This window comes from Aedes aegypti, chromosome 1 (genome assembly GCF_002204515.2).
Source record: "Aedes aegypti strain LVP_AGWG chromosome 1, AaegL5.0 Primary Assembly, whole genome shotgun sequence".
NCBI classification, from domain to species: Eukaryota; Metazoa; Arthropoda; class Insecta; order Diptera; family Culicidae; genus Aedes; species Aedes aegypti.
The window spans coordinates 13,366,605-13,387,715 of NC_035107.1; the positions used below are offsets into that span (position 1 = coordinate 13,366,605).

At 36.8% G+C, this 21,111-nt stretch overlaps 1 protein-coding gene across 4 annotated transcripts in view; it reads right to left on the bottom strand.

Annotated features, from left to right (window-relative positions):
• Positions 1 to 555: 555 nt before the first annotated feature.
• Positions 556 to 21,111, bottom strand: part of LOC5569470 (probable phosphorylase b kinase regulatory subunit alpha) — a 74,961-nt gene continuing 54,405 nt past the window's right edge. For 2 of the 4 annotated variants that reach the window (XM_021838967.1, XM_021838966.1), the window contains exons 10-11: positions 2,435 to 2,607; positions 556 to 2,372 (exon numbers count right to left, since the gene is read on the bottom strand). In XM_021838967.1, coding sequence (XP_021694659.1) covers positions 1,326 to 2,372; positions 2,435 to 2,607 — 1,220 coding nt within the window. In that variant the 3' untranslated portion in view covers positions 556 to 1,325. Of the gene's footprint in view, positions 2,373 to 2,434; positions 2,647 to 21,111 lie in introns of all 4 variants that reach the window. The other 2 variants (XM_021838965.1, XM_021838964.1) reach the window with 1 other exon arrangement.

Here is a 21,111-nt window from a genome sequence, read left to right on the forward strand (position 1 = left end):
ACACTGTGCTGGTGTATTTTTACGGCTGGCTTGCAGGGTCTGACACCAACCCCCTAGATTCCGGAGGACACAATCAGGAAGAAGCATCCAACATATCTCTGATCCTCACAAGTCCCTACCTCACGCTTCCACGGATCAAGCGATGACAAAGACCGCCAGCTAAGGATTGTGTACATAGCTGGTAGTACAACCTGGGCACTGTTGTCCTTCTGGAAATGGCTAGAGCGAGGGGGTGCGTCCCGTGCGTCTGTTCACCAAGAGGTGCGGCTTAAACAGCGTCTGTTCTGGAATTCAGCGCCTGAGTATGAAATGCTGTATCACGTTAGCTATAGCAGCCCCATCAACGCGAGGTATGTAGCGCGACCCCGGTAAGGTAGCCAATCGAATCTTCAACTTACCAGAGATGTATTTTATTTACATTCAATAGTCGTGTTCAATAAAACCTCAGGTTGATCCCGTGTCTCGAACTGGTAAGAGCGAAATCGTACGTAGAAACTTCTCTGTCACCTCTACCGATACGGAGAATTTCTTTCGCAATAAAACAAACGGAGCCAATATAATTTCAACATGTTCATGCTATTCTCATGGGATTTACGGGTCTCGGTTTTTGCTTTTGTGTCGCCTAAAAAGGTGTTTTCATTGCTTCATTGTATAAGGGTAATAATATGTATAGAATAAGATAATAATATCGATACTCTTTTATAGCTTGCTCGCGTCATTTTCGTATTATTCTCAATAATAATATGTAATAGTAATAATAATCGTTTGCGTTCGAAAAGAGAAGAAAAACTTACATCAAACACAATATAACTATCCTATGTAAAGTATATGATATGAAAACAATACTTGCTTTACGAAATATATTTTACGCTATCGCTATTAAGAAGAATAGCCAGCAGCTGTAACAGAATTGCCTCTCATAAATAATGTAACAAAATGTATATGAATTGTAAAAAAATAGAGGTGTACCTAGATAAATATAGATTATTGCTCGATCAAGATATTTCGTTTTTACTCTTGAAGATCGTTTGAATCATGCTGCTTGCTGTTGGTTGTGTGTAGGTTTGTCATGCAATTTTGGGTTATTCCTTCATTCCGTTAACCGACCGGCTCTAACTACATTCGTTTTCGTTCCTAAATCAGTAAATTTATTGGACGCCTACTAAACATTAGAACGAACGGGATTCGTTGGTTACACTCTTAGCTACGAAGTGTTTTTTTTTTCTTTATAAGTAATTTAAGCACATTCACACTTAAAGATCCTCGTTGGGTTAAGAAGAGAGGGGGTTCTACTGAAGAGAACAAAGTCATTTGCGTTTTTTCCTTTATGAGATTGTACAATCCATGTCGCCCTGTTTCGGTAGACCTTCTAGCACCGAAGCGACTGCTCGAGCTATGTAGGTCATCGTTCCGAAGCTACCGCTAGGGGCACTGTCGTACAAATGCTGGCAGATGTACGCAGCTCCACCGCATAGCAACAGTCCAGCTGTGGTGGTCTCCCGGATGTCCTTATTCTTTGCACAGCACAGCATAGCATCGCCGTTGATTTTCCGTTGATCTTCCAGGAACAGTTGGTTGGCCTTGTGGACTAGATGTTCCACGTAGATGATGTCCCCAAGCGATGCAATGATGTTGTGTTCGGTGACCAAGGTCAGTACCATCAGCGCTTCCACCACAAGTTGACGGTACTCGGGCTGGGGGATGGTATTGAGGGCGGTTTCCACTTCCAGTGCAAATTTAAGCTCGTTCGGTGTCATTTCCTGGGTAAGACTCTGTGGCAAGATACGTCCCTCAATGGCCAATCCCTGACAGCGCTCGAGTACCGTCCAAACCCGAGGGTAGAAATCCCGCGGCACTCGATTTAGGGCACCATCCAACCGACGACGCCTCAACCACTGACCTTGACGATCGTCGATCATGGCGCTCTCCCCTTCTTCCGGTTCCTTGCCCAACCCTATTTGACTCTTCTTGCTGACGCGACTCGACTTGCAGCTTACAATCGAGATATTACCCCTGGCAACACTGTTGATGGCGAATTCCTTACCGCTGAGAATGTGGTGCAACAGGTTCTTCATCTCAAACGGAGACAAGTTCAGCAGATGTTCAGAGGCCTGCTCTCCATCGCAGTTCAACGTACGGGACAATTCCTTGGCCATAACCTGAATGATGAGACCAACCCGAAGCCGCAGCATCTCGTGGAACAGCTGAGGCTCCGTCCGGATGAACATGGCCAAATAGACGAGCAACTCCTGAGTCAACATAGCCGTACTCTCATCATCGCCATACGCTTCGTGGATCAACGTACGGAGTTCCGTTTCCGGCAAGGGAGCCGTAATGGTGTACTCACTGTTCGGCGGCATTCCAACTGTGACCTAAGCAAATGAAATAGTCCCCGTTAGCTTCAGAAAACGTTCATACCCCCCAAACCACCAACCTGTTTCTGTCGGACGAGCAAATCGGTGACGGCCTTGGCCAGATCTTCGACCCTCTTGCCCAGCATACCGGCCGTGTGACGCACCAGGCCCCACAGCTTCTGCTGACAGGCCTTCTCGTACAGTCCCTTCAGCAGGCCGCGAACCGTGACGACACGGCCCTCCTCCAGCATGCCTTGTGGTTGAGAATCGTCATTAGTGGTGCTGACCAGCTCTAGGGAATCCCGTGATACCCGAAAACCGAAACGAAAGCATGTTCCGCCGCACCAGGAAGCATAACACAATACATACACACCATGATAGTAATACATACAAACCGAATCCGGACAGTAGCGACAGCGGTGGCGACGGCATTCGGAGCGGCAATAGCGTTGCAGAGAAAGAGTTGCAGCAGGCACATTCGATTGTGGAGTTGATATGATAGGAGTATGTGTGTGTGTGTATGTTTGTGAGTGTTGGTGATATGACGATTGAGATGGTTGTGTATGTGCGTAAGTGTATTATTCGAGGAGCGAATGATGGAAACCATGTTCAAAATCAAGAAATCAAGCAAATGAAATTGAATTAGTTTCGTCGTAGAACAATAGTACATAGTTTCTTTTACATACTTGTGTACGTGTTTGAATAAATGCCAACCAGCCAAATGATACATCAACCATTATTGGTGTAGATTGTTTTTGATAATTTTGCATGTAATTTTGAAAACAAACGAACACAAACACAAAACCAACAAAAAAGAATGATTTACAGCCAAATGCACAAACATATTCAAACACTAGAAACGTAGATCGATTGTTGGGAGGGTGGCGATATCGTTTTTGAAGAAAACTGGCAGCACTGCATGCTATAAAAATGTGTCGAAGCGTCTAAGAATCCCTAGTTTCAAACCCGTTAAATCAAAAACATGATTTGAAACAATTTCGATTTTATTTTGCTATGAATAATTGGGACATCCAATACCTCTGTGAATCTCTCTAGTCATCGGTTCTGGTTTCAATTTTAGAACCATAATGAAAAGACATATTTATCACTAAAAAACTCTAACAAATGCTATTGAACATATCTATAGCAGTAGTCTGAAGTCAGGCTTTTCCGTGCTCCTACCGAAATGTCAAATAGGAACAACCCCAACGTTAGTTAAGCGATCTTCAAACATGATCTTAAGTGTCAACGTTCATTTATGGACCCAATTTTCAAATTGAAGTTTAAATATGATATAGCCTTTATTTGAGCGGAAAAAATTGCTAAAGTAGTTGCAGTAGGGTCAGTGCCAGATTTGGGCTTCGGGGGGCCCGGATCAGATTTCAGAAAGAGGACCCCTTAATACAAAATTCAGATTATAATTTTGAAATTTAAAGGGATGTAAGTGACAAATTCCAATAGTATTTTAGGTGATTTTTCTGTCTAACGGGAAAAGTGGCATAATTCGTACAAGATAGGCTCGTTTTCTGGCATCTGTATAATTTGTATGGAGTGAAAAATTGTTGAAAACTTCAAAGTCATTTACTCCAAAGTAGTTTCAACCTACTCATATAGAACATTGCATCTTTTCACTTATCTCATTATTCCTTATTTAGCCAAAAAGAATAAAGGTTAGAAGACAAACACTTTTTTTTTCAAATTGTATGGGAAATGATGCTATTTTCATCGAAATTCCACTTCCTCTTCTTCTCAGGACACCGTAATTTCGGGTGAAATTGATCATTTTTCACGGTTTTTCTGGCATCCTTTTTGAAAGGTTATCAATATCATACAACTAAATGCTGGGAAACAAGTACGACGATGAACCTAATTAATTCATATTCCGAAATTTTCTAACAAACGTGATGAATTAAATTTCAAGAATAGTGCGGAAAACGCCTAAATGTAGGCAATTTCTAAAGAATTTTCCTAACACGCAACAAATATTCAATTATTTCAACAAAACGAGCAAATTGATATGAGTTTCGATTGTAAAATCTATTTTAGGGATATAAGTTAAGCATCCTCACATATTTTCAGGCTGACACCATGTCCAAATCCTTGTTTAGAACTAGAAGTTTATGTATGTGTATCAATATCACATCAAACATGATTCTGGAATTTTACAATATTTTCATAGAAATAAACATTGTTTGTCACAAAATCCTTCACTACAAACAATTCGATAATATTTGAAACACACAACGTTCATTCACTATACGTTGCATTGACTATGGTGTACTATTAGTGAGATTTAAAATCGCATGACACCGTGATCAATTCCACCCTACTGATCAATTTCACCCCGAATTTACGGTACCTCATGTCCAAGAAAGCTTCTGGCATTCATCATTATCCCAACATCAAAGGTTTCCAGAGATTAAACGAACTGATTACATCTTAAACATCCTTTTGAAATTGGTTAGGAACTATTTCAGGTTATTCCGTCCGCAAGAATTTAGCACAATTTTTTTTATAGCCGTTTGACTTCATAAAGCACAAGTTTCCAGATTTTCTCCCGTCGCATGCTTTCATAAAAAATATAGTATTTATATTCTTTGGAAGATATTTAAAGTTTACTCTAGGCCTTAACAAAATAAAAAATCTTAATAATACTGACTACTAACAGAAAAAATCCTTAAACTTCAAGCTTCTGATAGCATTGCAAATATGTTTAAATTTTAAAGTCCTAATTTAAATAAACTCTTTGAATTGGGCAGTACTCTACAGTTCAAAAACGTGATGCGCACTTTAAATTCCAATAATTTTTAAAACTAGCTCGAGAAGAATTTTGGCTTAACATTTATGATTTTTTTTAAATATATTGAAGGATAATAGGTAATCGACCAAACCATATTATGAGATTCAGCTATGAGGAAAAAAATCTACTCAAGTACTCGAATGTTGACTTGAAAGTTTGAATTATATGTCTATATGAAAATATTTCAAATTTTGTTTTGCTTATTATTGGTTCCTCGGGGGGGCCCTCTAATCGGGGGGCCCGGGGCATTTGCCCCCCTTGCCCCCCCCCCCCCAAATCCGGGCCTGAGTAGGGTGGCTGATCCAGTGCTCTCAAAATAATCCAAACGCCATTGTTACGTGAAAACATACGTGGTTTTTTTCCATCGCACTTTTCACGTAGCTCTTACGTTAATTATAGGTAGCCCAGAATGAACGCATGAACTTTTGAACTTCGTTCATTCCACCGGCGCTATATGTAAGAGCTACGTGGATTTTCCGGTAGCCTTTACGAAGCGTTTCAATAGGACCTAGATGGTTTTGCATTAAATTAACTAGAATAAAGATCAACATTATCTTTAATAGGCTTTGGAAGAAAACTAATTCCCAATTGGAAAATGTAAACAAAACTAAAAGATTGGGATATTTTTATATTCAATCTGAGCATTGTCAATCTTGTTTCCCAAATGTAGTGAGTCTGTTCTGTTTTGTTGCAGCCTTCGCGTGCTATAATTGATAGAGGTTATAAATCAGGTGTAAAATATGAAGTAATGCAGGGGTTCTTCGGTATTCAAAGCATATTTACCGTAATATCAATCTAACACAGGATTTAAAGTTCAGCAGCTTCTGAAGTTCTGCAAAAATCAAGCGGGCGCCATCTTAGGATTTGCGCTCAATATTCACATTCGGTGCGCACAATATGCAGATGTCAAAATGAACTTAGGCACCTACGTGAATTTTACGTAAGTGCAATAGGTAACCTCAGTAACAATTACCGATTCATTATTTGATGGTTATGAACGGCTTAGTGATCTTTATGTTAGTCAGGTGAAGTTAGGGACGTTCCGATACTTCCGATATATCGGAATATCGATATTTTGCTTTCGATATTCGATATTTTGGTATCGATATTTCCTATTCAATATATCGGTGATATCGATATTTCCTTCCGATATGTCGTACATTAATATAAAGAAAACAATTGTAAAGTTTTTTCCATACATATTTTATAAGTAGTTATAGTACGTATTGTACTATAATGTACCTCAACAGAGGATGTTTATGTTCATATCGGCAGACTTGATAGAAACTCCTCTGCGATGCAAAGAGGAGGCGATTTTGCCGTTTTTCTGAGTCTGCCTTCCGAACAAGGCAGTCCTCGGGGAGTTGTCAGAGCACCCTTTTTTGATGGAATTTTACTCTGTTGTGTTTTGTGCTGCATCTTCCTCGCTCATTTTTTGTCGCCTCTCTGCTTGGCATTTTTTCGCTCCCTCGCAAAGAGGCAAAGGCAGCACGCTGCTCTAGAGTATTTCACCGAACTCTAATGATGTTGAGGAGAATTATCAAGCCTGCATATCGATTAAAATACCAATAATCTTGAATATCCGAAGATTTTTATTGACTCTTGGGAAACTAAATGCAGGTCACTAAGCGATATAAGATTTTTTCTCCATTCAAATCTATCATATGATATTCCGATATATCGATATTTTGAATCAATATCGATAATTAACAATATCGGAACGTCCCTAGGTGAAGTGGAGGCAAAATAAATTTGGAATGATCTACGTGATTTTTCACGTAGCAATGACGTTTGGATTTTTTTGAGTGTGGTAGTGTGTGTCCCAATAATAGTGGTAGTGTGGTTTTAAGCGTGTTATAGGCAATTTAAATTTTTGTGTGTATTTTTTAACACAGCCCTTGTTTAAATAACATGAATGTGTACAAAAAAATCTTGGATATCAGTAAGGAAATAGTAGAGAACAATTAAAAACCTTAACTTTGTTGCTCCTTTGCACCAGTAATAGTGGGGCGTTCCTATAATAGTGAGTCTCAACGGCAAATCAATGTAAACCACTATTATAGGAACACAAGTTAGCAAATACCACTATTACTGGAACATGTTCCAATAATAGAGGAAATGTTTTTTCAATGACGAATTTTGCTATATAAAATAAAGGAATTTTCAAGGGATCTTTCCAATAAATGCAGTAGGCTTATAAAGTTTCCATTGATGTAACAGTCACAACCCAAGTAACCATGGAACATTATATCATTGCATATATAATGTAGCTGCGTTGCCGTAAGCCTACCATTAAAGTAGTTTAAAAGTGGAAAAGGGCCCTTTTACAGTTGCACTAATGCAAAAACGACGATAAAGCAATGAAGCAGTTTATAAAGTAACATTAGTGCAGCAGTGCAATTTATAAAGTGATATTAGTGCATTGATACTAGAGATGTACCGAATATTCGGGCCGAATATCTCGATTATTTTGATTTTGCCGAATATTCGGTCTGCGGAATAATTAATTCTGTTATTCGGCCGAATAGGCCGAATAGTGACCGAATAGTAACAAAATTAACTAATTAAGAAAAGTAAAAAATCAAACAATTTATTCAAATGATGATACATTAAAATGTTTGTTTCATGCATCCTATGAATGGAGTTTGACGCCAAATATTAAAAAATGTGAGAATTTCTCCGATATATGGCATTATGGTGACTACGGTGCTGCTCAATACACAAGACATTCTCTGCAAATGAGCCTCAAGCTAACATTATAAGCTTTGCCAAATTGGCAAATATTGCGCTAGGCATAAATCAACACCAACCAAATCTATGCGATGACAAACATTTATTTGACTCTGTATCAATTCATGCCAAATATTTGCCATAGTGTACTGATAGCTTTACAATCATTTTTCTGGGGCTGTAAGGTACCACTAGACTAGTTTGATCCGTATGGACTCAATACTTTTTATTTTATCCGTTAACATATATAAGCACTTTTCAGGGTGGCCAGTGAAAAGTCAATTTCAAATTCCCGGTTTTTTCCCGGTATTTCAAGAATATTCCCAGTTAAATGATATGCTAAGAAACATTATTGCGATTTTTTTTACCATTTCAAAAGACTTTTAAGTAATTTTTCGGTAGTGTTTTTATCATAAACCAAAGCATTTCTGTTAGGGGTAGACGGAAATCAGATATTTTGCCGCGCATTCAAATTTTCTGGGCTTATACTGATTCTTCTAAATTCTAGTTTGATCTATGAAACCATATTTTACGACGATAATTTTAAATAATCATGGAATTTGTTATGACAAAGTTCAGAGTTAAAACAAGCTTGACCCCGAGTCAATCTTTGAATGAATCATAGTTTAAATTTTAAACGGTCACAGATTTGGTAGACATAAAATGAATTTATCAATTGTTCAAAATTTCGTTCCATGATCATCAGCATAGAATTATTTGTTGTTTTATCCCCACAAATCTAGAACATTTTCTCGGGGCAATTATTTCTGATAATAAATAACAGTCATAATTCTGAAATGAATTAGAATTTTATACTATTTTTACCAAGCCCAAACAAGAAGCGAATGGCAAATCTTCAATGAATATCATAGGTTGTAAACGCATTTAATTTGAGCTTAGTGATTTGCAAGCTTACTTAAAGAAATTTATTACATCCAAACATTGTAGTTTTTAACATAAAATGCTCTATGAAACTATAAGAAAAACTTTTCGCAAGATGTTTCTTTATTAACAGTTTTTAATTTACTGGCTAATTATTTACTGGATTAAAGACATTTGTATACAGAATATGTTCTTGACTTCATTGACTAACTTGGGATTCGAATTCAGAAGCTTTTGTAAAAATCCAGTAAAGTATAGATCGTGCTGGTTAAAACATTACTTGGTATGCAAAATTTTCCCGGTGCTAATCGAAATTCCCGTATATTTCCCAGTTTTCTCCCGTTGATTCGAAATTCCTGGCTTTTTCTCGGTTTTCCCGATTTCCCGGTGCGCTGGTCACCCTGACTTTCCATTCTTTCGATATTGTTTGGGTTGAGACACCTGCTCACGTTCTTCCTTTAGTATGCTAGTCAATGGTCTGAAGTCTGTTTGTTCCAATTTCTTTGAAACACTCCCAAAAGTCGGATGAGAAATCTAGTAACGTATATTGGGTTATTCTATAACAAAACATGAAATGGATAAAAAGTGCTAGCAATAGAATACAGATCCTTTACTTTAGAAATACGAAAAATCTTTGGAATTTACTATTTTTGTGATTACAACCGGTTTCAAAAGTTCAAGGTCTTCATTTTCATTCATAATCCGTTCAATTTTTCACCGCTTTCTCTACTTTTTTGCTAAATTAGCAAACAAAAACGAGTTTCTTTATCCAGGAATAAAACTATATTTTTGACCTTTAGAGAAATTAGACGAATGTACGGGTGTAATTCGGCCGAATATTAAGATTTTGTTTAGCCGAATATTACGTCATTATTCGGCCGAATATTCGTTTGGCCGAATAATAATTTTTCAACTATTTGGTATTCGGCCGAAGGCCGAATAGTGCTATTCGGTACATCTCTAATTGATACTTGGGTGGTTACTTGGGAATTTTTAATATAAAGACTCTAGTTGGATCAAGAATAAACTCCACGAGGACTTTTTCTTAATGCTATAAACTTTGTTGTTCTGAAGCTATCATTTCTTTGAAGAAACATGAATTAATTACTCAGAAAGAAGAGAAATAACCAACAAATTTACTGGTATATAATACATATAGGGTCGATGAAGCCGCATGACTAAAAACAAATATTCGAATAAAATCTAAAAATAGAGCCAGTCATTGTTTTTACGTCTGAAAGCTTTTTATCACGGTTATGTAAAAAAACACAAAAAAAAACGAAAACAATTTTTTTTTGTTTATTGTCGCTCGTGCTACTATAGCCTATAATACAAAGCAAAATACAAATCAAAACCTTGTTTTTCAAAACTTTTACATTTTTGCTTTAAAAAGTGGATCAAAAGCTTTTGATTGATATTAAAAAGTTCTAATTTAATTAATTAGTTTGTTTTATGAAAAATAGTTTTTCTCAGTAGTGCTACTATAGGTTTCCTATAGATGCAAAGGAGCTTAAATTACAAGCAAAACTATATTTCGATCTTTTTTAAACAAAATCGAGTTGTGTATCAATGGTACTTAGGTAAATGGTTCCAGAGCTTCATGTTAAAAATGTACAACGGCCGTAAAAAGCTACCAGTGCAACTATATGGGACTGTCTACTAAAGGAACACCGACCCTACACGAAAAACGAATAATTTGACAAAAAATCCACCAAATTTGCTTTATTTTCACGTTTTTTAGAATTTCCCGTTTCCTGATTGATCCTGATTGAACCTGAATTTCCCAGTTTCCTGATTGCTTAAGTGCTATATAACGTTGTTCAGACGTAGTAGAGTACATTTGGACAATTTATAAGTGGACATATATGGAACTTAGGTAAAATTATTCGAAATACCATTTTTTCAATGATTTTTGCTATAAAATCCAATAATTTTAACAATAGCGTTCATTTTTGTTGTAAAATTCAATCTAAAAAATATATTCGTGAGCATCGAAAGAGTTTTGGTTAAAATATATTCAGTTTACAAAAATCATAAAAAGTTTTTATCCTCTTTGAGTATAGAAAATGCTTATATGTTATAACTTCAAAATTCTTCTGGAATATTATTTTCAAACAAGGTACAACAGTTAAAGGTTAATTTCAAACTTGTGTGTAGAAAGAATTTTAACTAAGAACTTCGTTTTACAACAAAGTACCCTACACTATGCTGTACATACCTTCACACAATTGATTTTATCTCAATATTAAATTATTTTTGAATTCATATTCTAATTATACTTACGAAAGGAACCTGTTCTGCGGTTTATTTATCTATCTATCTATATAAATAAAAATGGAATGGTGTTTGTATGTCACGAAATGGCTCAAGAACGGGCCAACCAATGTACGTGATTCCTTTGCAGTTGCGTTCTTGAAGGGTTGCGACGTGTTTGTGTGGAATAATTTTAGCAAAAAACTCACCGAGGAAGTTGGAAAAATAGGAAATAAACTTTGACATTTTGTATAAGGATCTTTCATGGCCTACTCCAAAGCCTACTTGGCAGTACGAAGTATGCCGGGACAACTAGTTTTATAATAAAAATACAAAATATTTCGAGTGGGCGGAGAGCATTGATATACTTTTTACTAGAATATAACCTGTTGTTTTCATCATTTCAAATAACGCATGTGTTGCGGTTACGGCAATAATATTTATTCTATCAATCTGTAAGAGAATGCTTGGTAGTAAAATATGAAATAAAAATCAAAATTGCGCAATTTTTAGATAGGAACATTAACTATGGATTATGTACATCCCTTTAAGAGCCATACTAAAAGTAATTGACTAAATTTTTTGGTTTTAGATTTTTTATAAATGTTATATTAACCAAGAATGTGAAGTATGATATACCGATATCTAGGGGAATGTGGGGCAAGATGAGCACCCGGGGCAATATTGGCACCCCTAGTTTGTGTCGTTTCTACTGATTTTTTTTCAATACATTATTTGGGGTTCTGATGAATATCATTAAATTGATATGATGGCCATAAATTTCAGCTAAAAAATCAACAGCACAACGTAAATATTGTCCAAAAAACATAGAAGTCCAAAAATTTACCTTTTCATATAAGATTTGTTCATTTAAAAGTGATGTTTTTGTTGCGTAAACAAATTAATTCATACGTTTTTGGCCGTATAGTTATAGAATAATCTTCTGTAGATAATCAGGAGCAAAACTTTTTATCAAATTTAAAAAATATTTCAATTGTTTTGATTATATTAATAAATTTACCACCATGTTCAAAATTAAGTAAAAGTGTGAAATTATAGAACCACATTTAGCTGTGAGCTTGACTTACGGTATCTTCTTTGCACAAAACAACTTTTCTAAAAAAATACAAACAAACAACAAATTTAATCGTTTTTAAGTAAAATCTTAGCAATTTATAAAAAGTTATTTATTTTCTGATAAAAGTTTTAAAAACTAAGATAGTTGAAGATAAATATTATCAGATATTAAAGATAATATCTTGGGATATTGCAAGCATTGAAAAATAATAGTTTTCTTTAGTAAATTGCATCTTTTTATGGGTGTGCCCATCTTGCCCCGCAGTTTTTTTGACCGATGATAAAAAAGCTATTTTTTAAAGTGTTATTTGGAAAACTATTTATCACTTTTTAAAACTTTTAATGGTTGGAAGTCAAAGCAATAATGTAAAAGATAAGGATGGTTACCAATTTTACCAAAATAATAACGTTTAAGTAGGCTTAAATCGCGCTTATCCTTAGGGTGCTCATCTTGCCCCGCCTGACCCTACTCGTAAGTACTCTAAATCTGATTATAAGTTTTTGAAACTCGTTCAGTATTCGTAATAATCATTGTTAATGAAGTGAACTTGAAAGAAACACGTCATTGTTCGAGTTACTAGATTGTTTTTAACAAAAAAAATTGAAAAAGTGTTTTTTTTTTATTTACTTAAGTTTCAAATATGTCCGCTTATATTTTTTTCCAAATGTACTCTACTACATCTGAACAACGTAATGAAGATATTAAGCAATCATCTAGCACATAAAAAAGTAGTTTTGGATGTTGTATGTTTGATTTTTGTTAGGTGTACGAATATGGGATTGGCTCAATTTTAGACACAAATTCAATACTTTTCCATTATTCCAAAGATTTTAGCGACTAAATAGAGTTTATGATTGCCGAGCAATAGATGACACCTTCGACCTTCGCAATTGATAAAGCATATCGAGGCCGTAAATCATTTATTACTTTTAAACCTACTTGATATGGAAACAGTGCCCCGTACGAAAACGAGGTTGAGTCACTGTAGAGCACCGATATCAGTGTAAACTGTAATAAATGAACGTTGTTTGTCTTAACAATGGTCAAATTGTGTGTTGTGAAGTTTTTGGAGTTAAAGAATGCTTGTTTCGACGAAAATAGTGTAAAAATGCAGAATCATGTAAGGTGTGGTATTCACAGACTTCAATAAACATTTAGTTCTAAACAAGGATGTGAACATGGTGTGTCAGCGTAAAAGTTTTTGAGGTTGCTTAAAATCTTTCCCCAAAACAGATTTTATCATCAAAATTCGTACTAATTGGCTCCTTTGGATTAAATAATAGAATTTCTGTTAGTTAGTTTGAAATTCCTTTGGGAATTGCCTACAATCAGGCGTTTTACGTGGTACTCTCGAAATTTAATTATGAATTACTCGAGGACAACCAGAGCTGTATAGCGATGCTGCGAGCCGAAGAAAAAAGCGCAGGACCAAACATATTGACACACGGTTCAATTTCATTCGGGACCTAGTGAACCACAACGTTATCAAGGTTCTCTACTGCCCGACTGAGAATGAGACAATGGTCGCTGACGCTTTGACCAAACCGTTGCCAAGAGTAAAACTGGAGACCTATCGAAGGAAAATGGGACTTCAATCGTTGCAGCTTGAGGAGGAGTGAAGGAGCAGAGTTGGGAAAAAATCTGAAATTCACTCTACAGTAGCCAAGCAAAGCCAATCACAGTCAGCGAAGCTAGTGAAACTCACGCTTATCGCTGCTGTGGGCTAAAGCCTTGAAAATTGCAAAACACCCGTTGCTAAGGGCAACCCAAAATTACTGTAGAAAAATGTTCTATTTCCCGCTGCATTTCCCGCATTTACAGCCGATGATGACACTACAGATTTAGAGAATTCACGCACCTAAAATATGCTACTTGATGAGTTTCACAAATTTTTAGCTACTGTAGTGAGAGAGCCACGTGATTTTCTCGAAATTCAAGCCTACTACTATTACCATTCCCAGCACTGTGAAGGAGTACAAGCACCCCAAGATTGGAGCAACCCAATAGAGCTATATTCAAAACTAAAAAGGTAATAGATGGCTCTAACGAAATCCTGAAGCAAAGAAAGCACCATGAAACATGAACTAAACATAAAAAGTTATGTATTCACATTACGCTTGATTTTTAATCACCACTTTTTCGATCCAGTTTCCTGATTGCTAGCAATTTGCGTTTTTCATTATTTTCCATACATTTTGACAGCTCTCGGCTACCATTCTTCCATGCGCTTGTGTTGGAAGTTTGAGAAAATTGAAAATCCAGCGTAGCGCGATTACACTGAACACTGCCTCGAATTGAATGATTATTGACTCATCCGTGCCCCATACCTATTTTCAGATACAATCAAGATGATTTTCATCTTCGCGAAAATCAGTTGTTTACAAACCACTCCGAATAAAAATCAACCAGTCTTGGAATAATTTTTATCCTTCAAATAGATGCCTCTAATTGAATGATTATCATACATACATGTAAACAATCCCTTTTTCATGTTAGTTATCAATTAAAAATAAATCAAATCAAAAGTTAAGCACTGCAAAACGTTGTTGATATTGCTTTATATTTCTTAAATGTGATATAAACTCATTATTCAACATCTTCAGTTTTCAGTTTTTTTCAGCCGTCTTGTAAGGAACATAATTATGTGATGTATATAGCTCCATGGCACCTAAATACTCGGATGTTAGCGACCTGTGGTTAGTAGGCACTCCTAAGAAGTCTGAAAAAAACGCAAATGGGTATAAAATAAGAATTCAAGTGAAATTACCTGTAATTTCCACGCACCAATGTTTTTCAAACCACGCTGCCGCCACCATGATGTTTACGTTAATATTTACAAGATTAATTTGACGTTTGGGAGCATTCCCTTTTCGTCTGATATATCGGACAGTAATTGAATGATTTTCGGTATGGGTCGCGGGAGAACTAATAATCCGTCATAAATTGCATGATAATCATTTGTGTTATCATCTTTCGATTATCTGCAGAATGTCATTCTATTATGTTCTAATATTCATCTCTAATTTGGATGATTTTTGTTCAATAAATAGTGGATGCATCATATTCTTTCATAGTTATTCAAAATGAGGAATATGAAGTTTTATAACCATGTGAATTACAAATCATTCAATGTGCGACCGGAGGTTTCGTTCAGTGTAGTGAGTGGAATACAAAGATCAGTGTCACCACTCGGCGGTCAGTGACAGAAACTGAATGTTCGAAAGATTGTTGTCTTACTTTTTGCCGCTGGCGCCAACTGTTAGCGTTTAAGAACGAAATAAAGAGTCGTTACCCTGTTAATCGTAGTATGCTATGTAAAATAGATTATAGGGTTTCAATGCTAGTAATGGACCCCTTAGTAGCTGAAATTCATTTTAGACGCCTTTCCGCAATGATATCTCAGACGCATATACGTTTTGTGGAGTCTAACAACAAATTCAATGTCTTTACTTCATGGTACGTCTATGAAACATACAAAATCATTCGATTTTTCCAGCGAAATATGCATTTGAAAAACTGTTATCCGAATGCCTATTATGGACCCTCCCGGGGTCCATAATAGGATTGTTTACAAATTTGACGTTGCGTATTATGGACCCTCCATTTGATTCCCATGTAATCCAGCTCGCTGCCGACGAGCCTATTATGGACCCACCTGGAAATGCGTATTATGGACCCTCTTGTGTGGTTTCATTTACAAAACTGTTCAAATATCTGCATTTATGCGTCTCAAACCAAATTTTTTGCCTGAAACTGCTGACTAACAATGTAATCGAAGTTCCCCCGGTGGATTTTCATAGGAATCTTTATTGCTTTGAGTGTTAATTTTATGTTTTTCTGTAGGGGGTCCATAATACGCAAAGGGTGCATAACCGGCATCGACTCCCTATAATGGACCGATGCACGAGTTCACTATCTGACGTTTGAGCGGTGCCGTGTTATTTACGTGACCATGGCAACAAGTGAATTCGGCACCGCTCAAACGTCAAATTCGTGAACTCATGCACTGGTCCATATCATTAGTTGTCACACACTTGTAAAGATCGGTTGGTTTCTCTGCAAGCTCTAAAACCCCAATGGTAAGTCTTCGTGAATGATAGTTAAAATGAATAAATTGTATGGCGCTTAAAAGATTCGGAAGAAGACACAGAAGAGAAATAAAAACACCTCAAACGGTTGATTATTATGAGAAAAACTGAAAATACGACTCTTTTCAACCAAAACCAGGAACTAGCGTCGGCATTGTATGTGTGCGAAATAGAATGAAGTGCACGTAGAGCTCTAGTAGTGACGCGAAATGCTTTTTTAACGCGTAGGATAAATCAGTTAAATCCAATCAAGCTGTGCGATATTCAGAGAATGTTGTAGCCTAATCGTTATCGGTATTGTTGATACAATTGGCAACGTAATTAATCCCTAAAATCAACTTTTGCTGATGCCAAATTGAGCAGTGACTAGAGGACGCCATTTGTATGAGAGACGCTACAATCAGTGAGATAGCATTACTTACGTGAATCTCGCTCTTCACTGGACATGGAGATCAATGATCTGGCTGACCTGCTGCACTCTCGGATAAGTGAATATCAACGGTGCACAAGAGGCGATATTGCACACATGGAATCCAGTTTGGGTCTACAAATTAGATCATTTTACTCCGATCTAACTACAGATGTGCACAGGCTTAGAAATAAAAACTCGCGAACCACGGATGCGTTAAAAGCAGCCATCGATGATATTGAGAGAAGCATACGTAATTCTGTGGAGAGATTGAATCGTCAAAACAACTTCGTACTCACTGGAGTGCCTTACGTGAGAGGGGAGTGCTTGATGAGTTACTACTATGCCTGGTGCGATACTCTAGGCTATACGAGGTGCTGTGTTCCTTTGACCACGATAAAACGGTTGTCTAGAAGAAATGCTCGGTCATCGGTTATAAGGTTGAGTTTCGCATTGAGATCTCAGAGGAACGATTTTTTCTCCCGTTATCTACGAACGTGTACGCTATCTCTGAAGAGCATCGGGTTTCCATCGGATAAACGGATTTATGTGAATGAGGACCTCGGACCAAACGATAGAAAACTGCGAACGAGAGCGCTCAAGCTGAGGAGAAACGGGAACATTCACAGCGTATTCACTCGCAAAGGTGTCGTCTATGTCAGACCCACACCAACTCACTGCGGAATTGCTGTGACGTCATCTGATACGCTGGATCGATATTCGAAAAACAGATCACCCTTTCCTTAAAAGCTACTCACTTATCCCTCCATTCCATTCCCAAGCTTTCCCATGTCTCCTTCCTAAAAGTTCTGAAATATCTAATACCTCTCCTTGTACAAGCTCTTTTTCCTTCCAATCCTATCATTGACTCCTATGTATCCGCTCCTGAAAGTTACACATCATCACTAGCCTCGCTGGCTGGGACTGTTTGCTGCAAAGTTGTTGCTGTTGGGTTAAGGTGATTATAGAACGAAGCCACACCTCAAATTTTCAAGAGCACAAGACTTGAGAACCAAGCAGTGCTCCCCGTTGAAAATCTATCCCATTTGTCACCACCAGCAAGCAAGCAATTTGATTGGTTTTCAACGCGAACTGTTGTCAGATACTCTCGTCTTGTGCACTTGAAAATTCAAAGCTTGGGACTGATTTTGTTGCTGTTGCTGTTACGCTGCTGTTGGGCCCGGAAAGCTTTGCTGCTTGCTGCCGCTGTATTAGCTGTACTACGTATGAGGATAAGTCCGCATTGATCTTTAAACTTTTTGCTTTGTCTATATTTCGCGTCATTAGTAAAGTTATGATGAGAGATATGTTAGGGATGGGATAGTGCTCTTATGTTTCTTTCGACAAGCTGCCTTCGAAAATGTAGATAATGGCTAGCAATTCCAACCATAACACCTCTGCGAATTGGTGTTTACCGGGAGTGGTTATGAAGTCAGCTCTAATACCTGAAAAAATTTCCTTATCCTGCATTAACAGTCAGAGCATTTGTGCTAGGAAGCTGACAAAACTAGATGAGTTGAGAGATATTTTATCTGTGTCTGATGTGGATGTTATTAGCATTAGCGAAACATGGCTAAGTGATACAATCTGTGATAGTGTCTTGTCTGTAGAAGGTTATCAAATAATTAGACATGACCGAATTGGTAGATTGGGTGGCGGAATAGCAATATTCATAAAAAAAGATATGAAGTTCAACATCCTTCGCGTTTCTGAAAACGAGTCAGGAGCTATCAATACTGAATATATAATCCTGGAAATAACAATTCATGGTCGCAATTTACTAGTCTGTGCATTTTACAATCCACCTGATGTCGACTGCTCCGCTCTGTTGGATTCTTTACTTGGGGACTATGGGGTTGCATATAGCCACACATATTTAATGGGAGATTTTAATACGAATCTCTTGAATAATACATCGACAAAAACAAGAAAGTTTGTAAGTGTTCTTGGGGCACATGGTTTTTGCAGTGTAGGTAGTGAACCAACTTTTTTCCATGGAAATGGACAATCACAGTTGGATCTCATTCTGACGAATGACCAATCAAATGTTCTTCGTTTCAATCAGATTGATGCACCCACGTTTTCTAATCATGATATTTTATTTGCGTCGCTGAATTTTTCAAAATGCCAGTCTACGGATACTTTCCAATATCGTAACTATAATGAAATAAACGCGTAGGGGTACCGGGGGCAGTATGGACACCCGGGGCAGAATGGACACCCCCTGTATCTTTGCATAGGCGAATACTTTTACACTTTCAATGCAAACAATATTTCAGTTGCCTATCGGAAGAGTAAACTATTCACTAAAATTTCCGAAAAAATGTTCCATACATTAATTTTAAATCGAAAAAATGAGCATGATTTTATTTGGTTCGAAAATTATAACATTCACACCTCACTAAATAAGGTTTCAGGAGCAAATGACTGCAAGTTGACCGATAATGTAGCTCTTGATTGAATCTTCAATTATTTATGCTATATTCAAAAATATAGTAGATTTTTTTCTGGTACTTTAAGACATTGAAAAACTTATATGGAAATTTCTTATACTGTTGGGGCAATATGAACACCGGGTGGCAAAGTAGAGCTGGCACTTCAAATAGGAAGAAATATAACTTCATAAACAAAATTATCCAAAAATATTTAGCATTCAATGCAATAATTATGAAGTGGAACCACAAATCGGTCGAAAATCGTCAATTCTTGATTAAAACTAACCTGGAGCCAATATTGAAAACATCTCTACGAAATGTCGTAAATTGATTTTAATCATATTTTCAGTGGCACAGTGACCTGTCACTATGGTTTCCTGACTATGTACTTCATTTTCCGATGTTTTGAGAACGATCGCAGGACAATTTTTCCTATAGAGCGCTGCATATGACGAGCCTAACCTCACTTATTTGACAGCTGCTGGTCCTGTTGTTTACGTTTCGGACTTAGTCGTTTTTTCCATCATTTTTTCATCTTCGCATTTCTATCACCAGCATGCTGATGGTGACGATTTTCCACGGTAGGAAGATAAAATAATACGATCCGTGGGTATCTGCAGTGGATTTGACCTCTCCTCGCAGCAAACTTTCACGAAATTAAGAATGATTCGAAAAAAGTACTAAGTCCAAACTGTAAACAACAGGACCAGTACCTGTCAAAATTGATGCGTGACGTCACAGTGCAGTGGAGTATAAACATTGAGGTGTCCATACTGCCCCATGGGGGTGTCCACTTTGCCCCGCTAGCTTGATGGCGACTACCAAATTTAAGCTTTTTTTTAAACCTTTTTTTGAAAACAAAATATTTTTTTCCTGATTATGTAACCATGTTTAACAAATGCTCAAGAACTTTAAAAAGCAGATTGCACATAAAAAACAGTATAATATTCATGTTTGTACAGTCAAAATAGACAAATTCCTTAGGGTGTCCATACTGCCCCGTGTCCCCCTATAATTTAAATGAGGTGTTCCACACGATTTGAGATAATTTTTATCGTGTTAATGATCCTGATTTGTTGATTGAGTATTTCAATAACAAAATTATTAGTTTACATGGTTATTTGGTACCCTTAAAAACAGTTCGTTATAAACGTAAGTTTAATCCTTGGTTCACCGATACGATAGCTAGAGCTATAGTTAACCGTGATTTGGCTTTTAAACAGTGGAAATCAACTAAAAATACTGAACCTTACAACTTATACAAGAGGTTTAGGAACAGAGCTAACGTAATCATTCGCAATGCCAAAGAAAGCTATTATTCCGAATATTTTAATCCACATTTGTCACCGAAGGACCTATGGAAACGACTCAAGTCTACAGGGGTTAATGAATCTGCAGGGTGTCCAAATATCACTGCAACTTCTAATGAAATCAATGAATCCTTCTATGAAAAATTCACAGATTCCACTGACTGCTAGCTACACCTCTCATATAGATCCACTTTGGAACTCATTCAATTTTCGAGCAGTTGAAGAATTCGAAGTGATAAATGCGAAACGCGACGCGAGACAAGACATAACACTTATAGTTCTTACTATCGTCAAAAAGTTTTAAAAATTACCTTTCTGTCGACCGGTTTCGACAGAAAGGTAATTTTTAAAACTTTTTGACGATAGTAAGAACTATAAGTGTTATGTCTTGTCTCGCGTCGCGTTTCGTGAATGTCGTGTTGTTCTTACGTTAGCACAAATCACACAAATTGATAGTGATAAATGCGTTTTTCGAGATTAAATCAAATGCTGTCGGTGTAGATAAAATTCCTTTGAAATTTTTGAAAATTATTCTGCGTCACATTATCACTCTAATCTGCCAATTTTTAATTGTATAATTAGTTCTGGTACATTTCCACAGTCATGGAAAATGGCAAAAATAATTCCAGTCCAGAAAAAACCTAGAGAAAACTCGCTTGAAAATTTGCGTCCTATAAGTATTTTGCCTAGTCTATCCAAAGTGCTCGAGAAAATTTTGAAAAAAAAAACAAATTTGTTTTTACGTCAACGAAAATAATCTCCTAACCCCTTT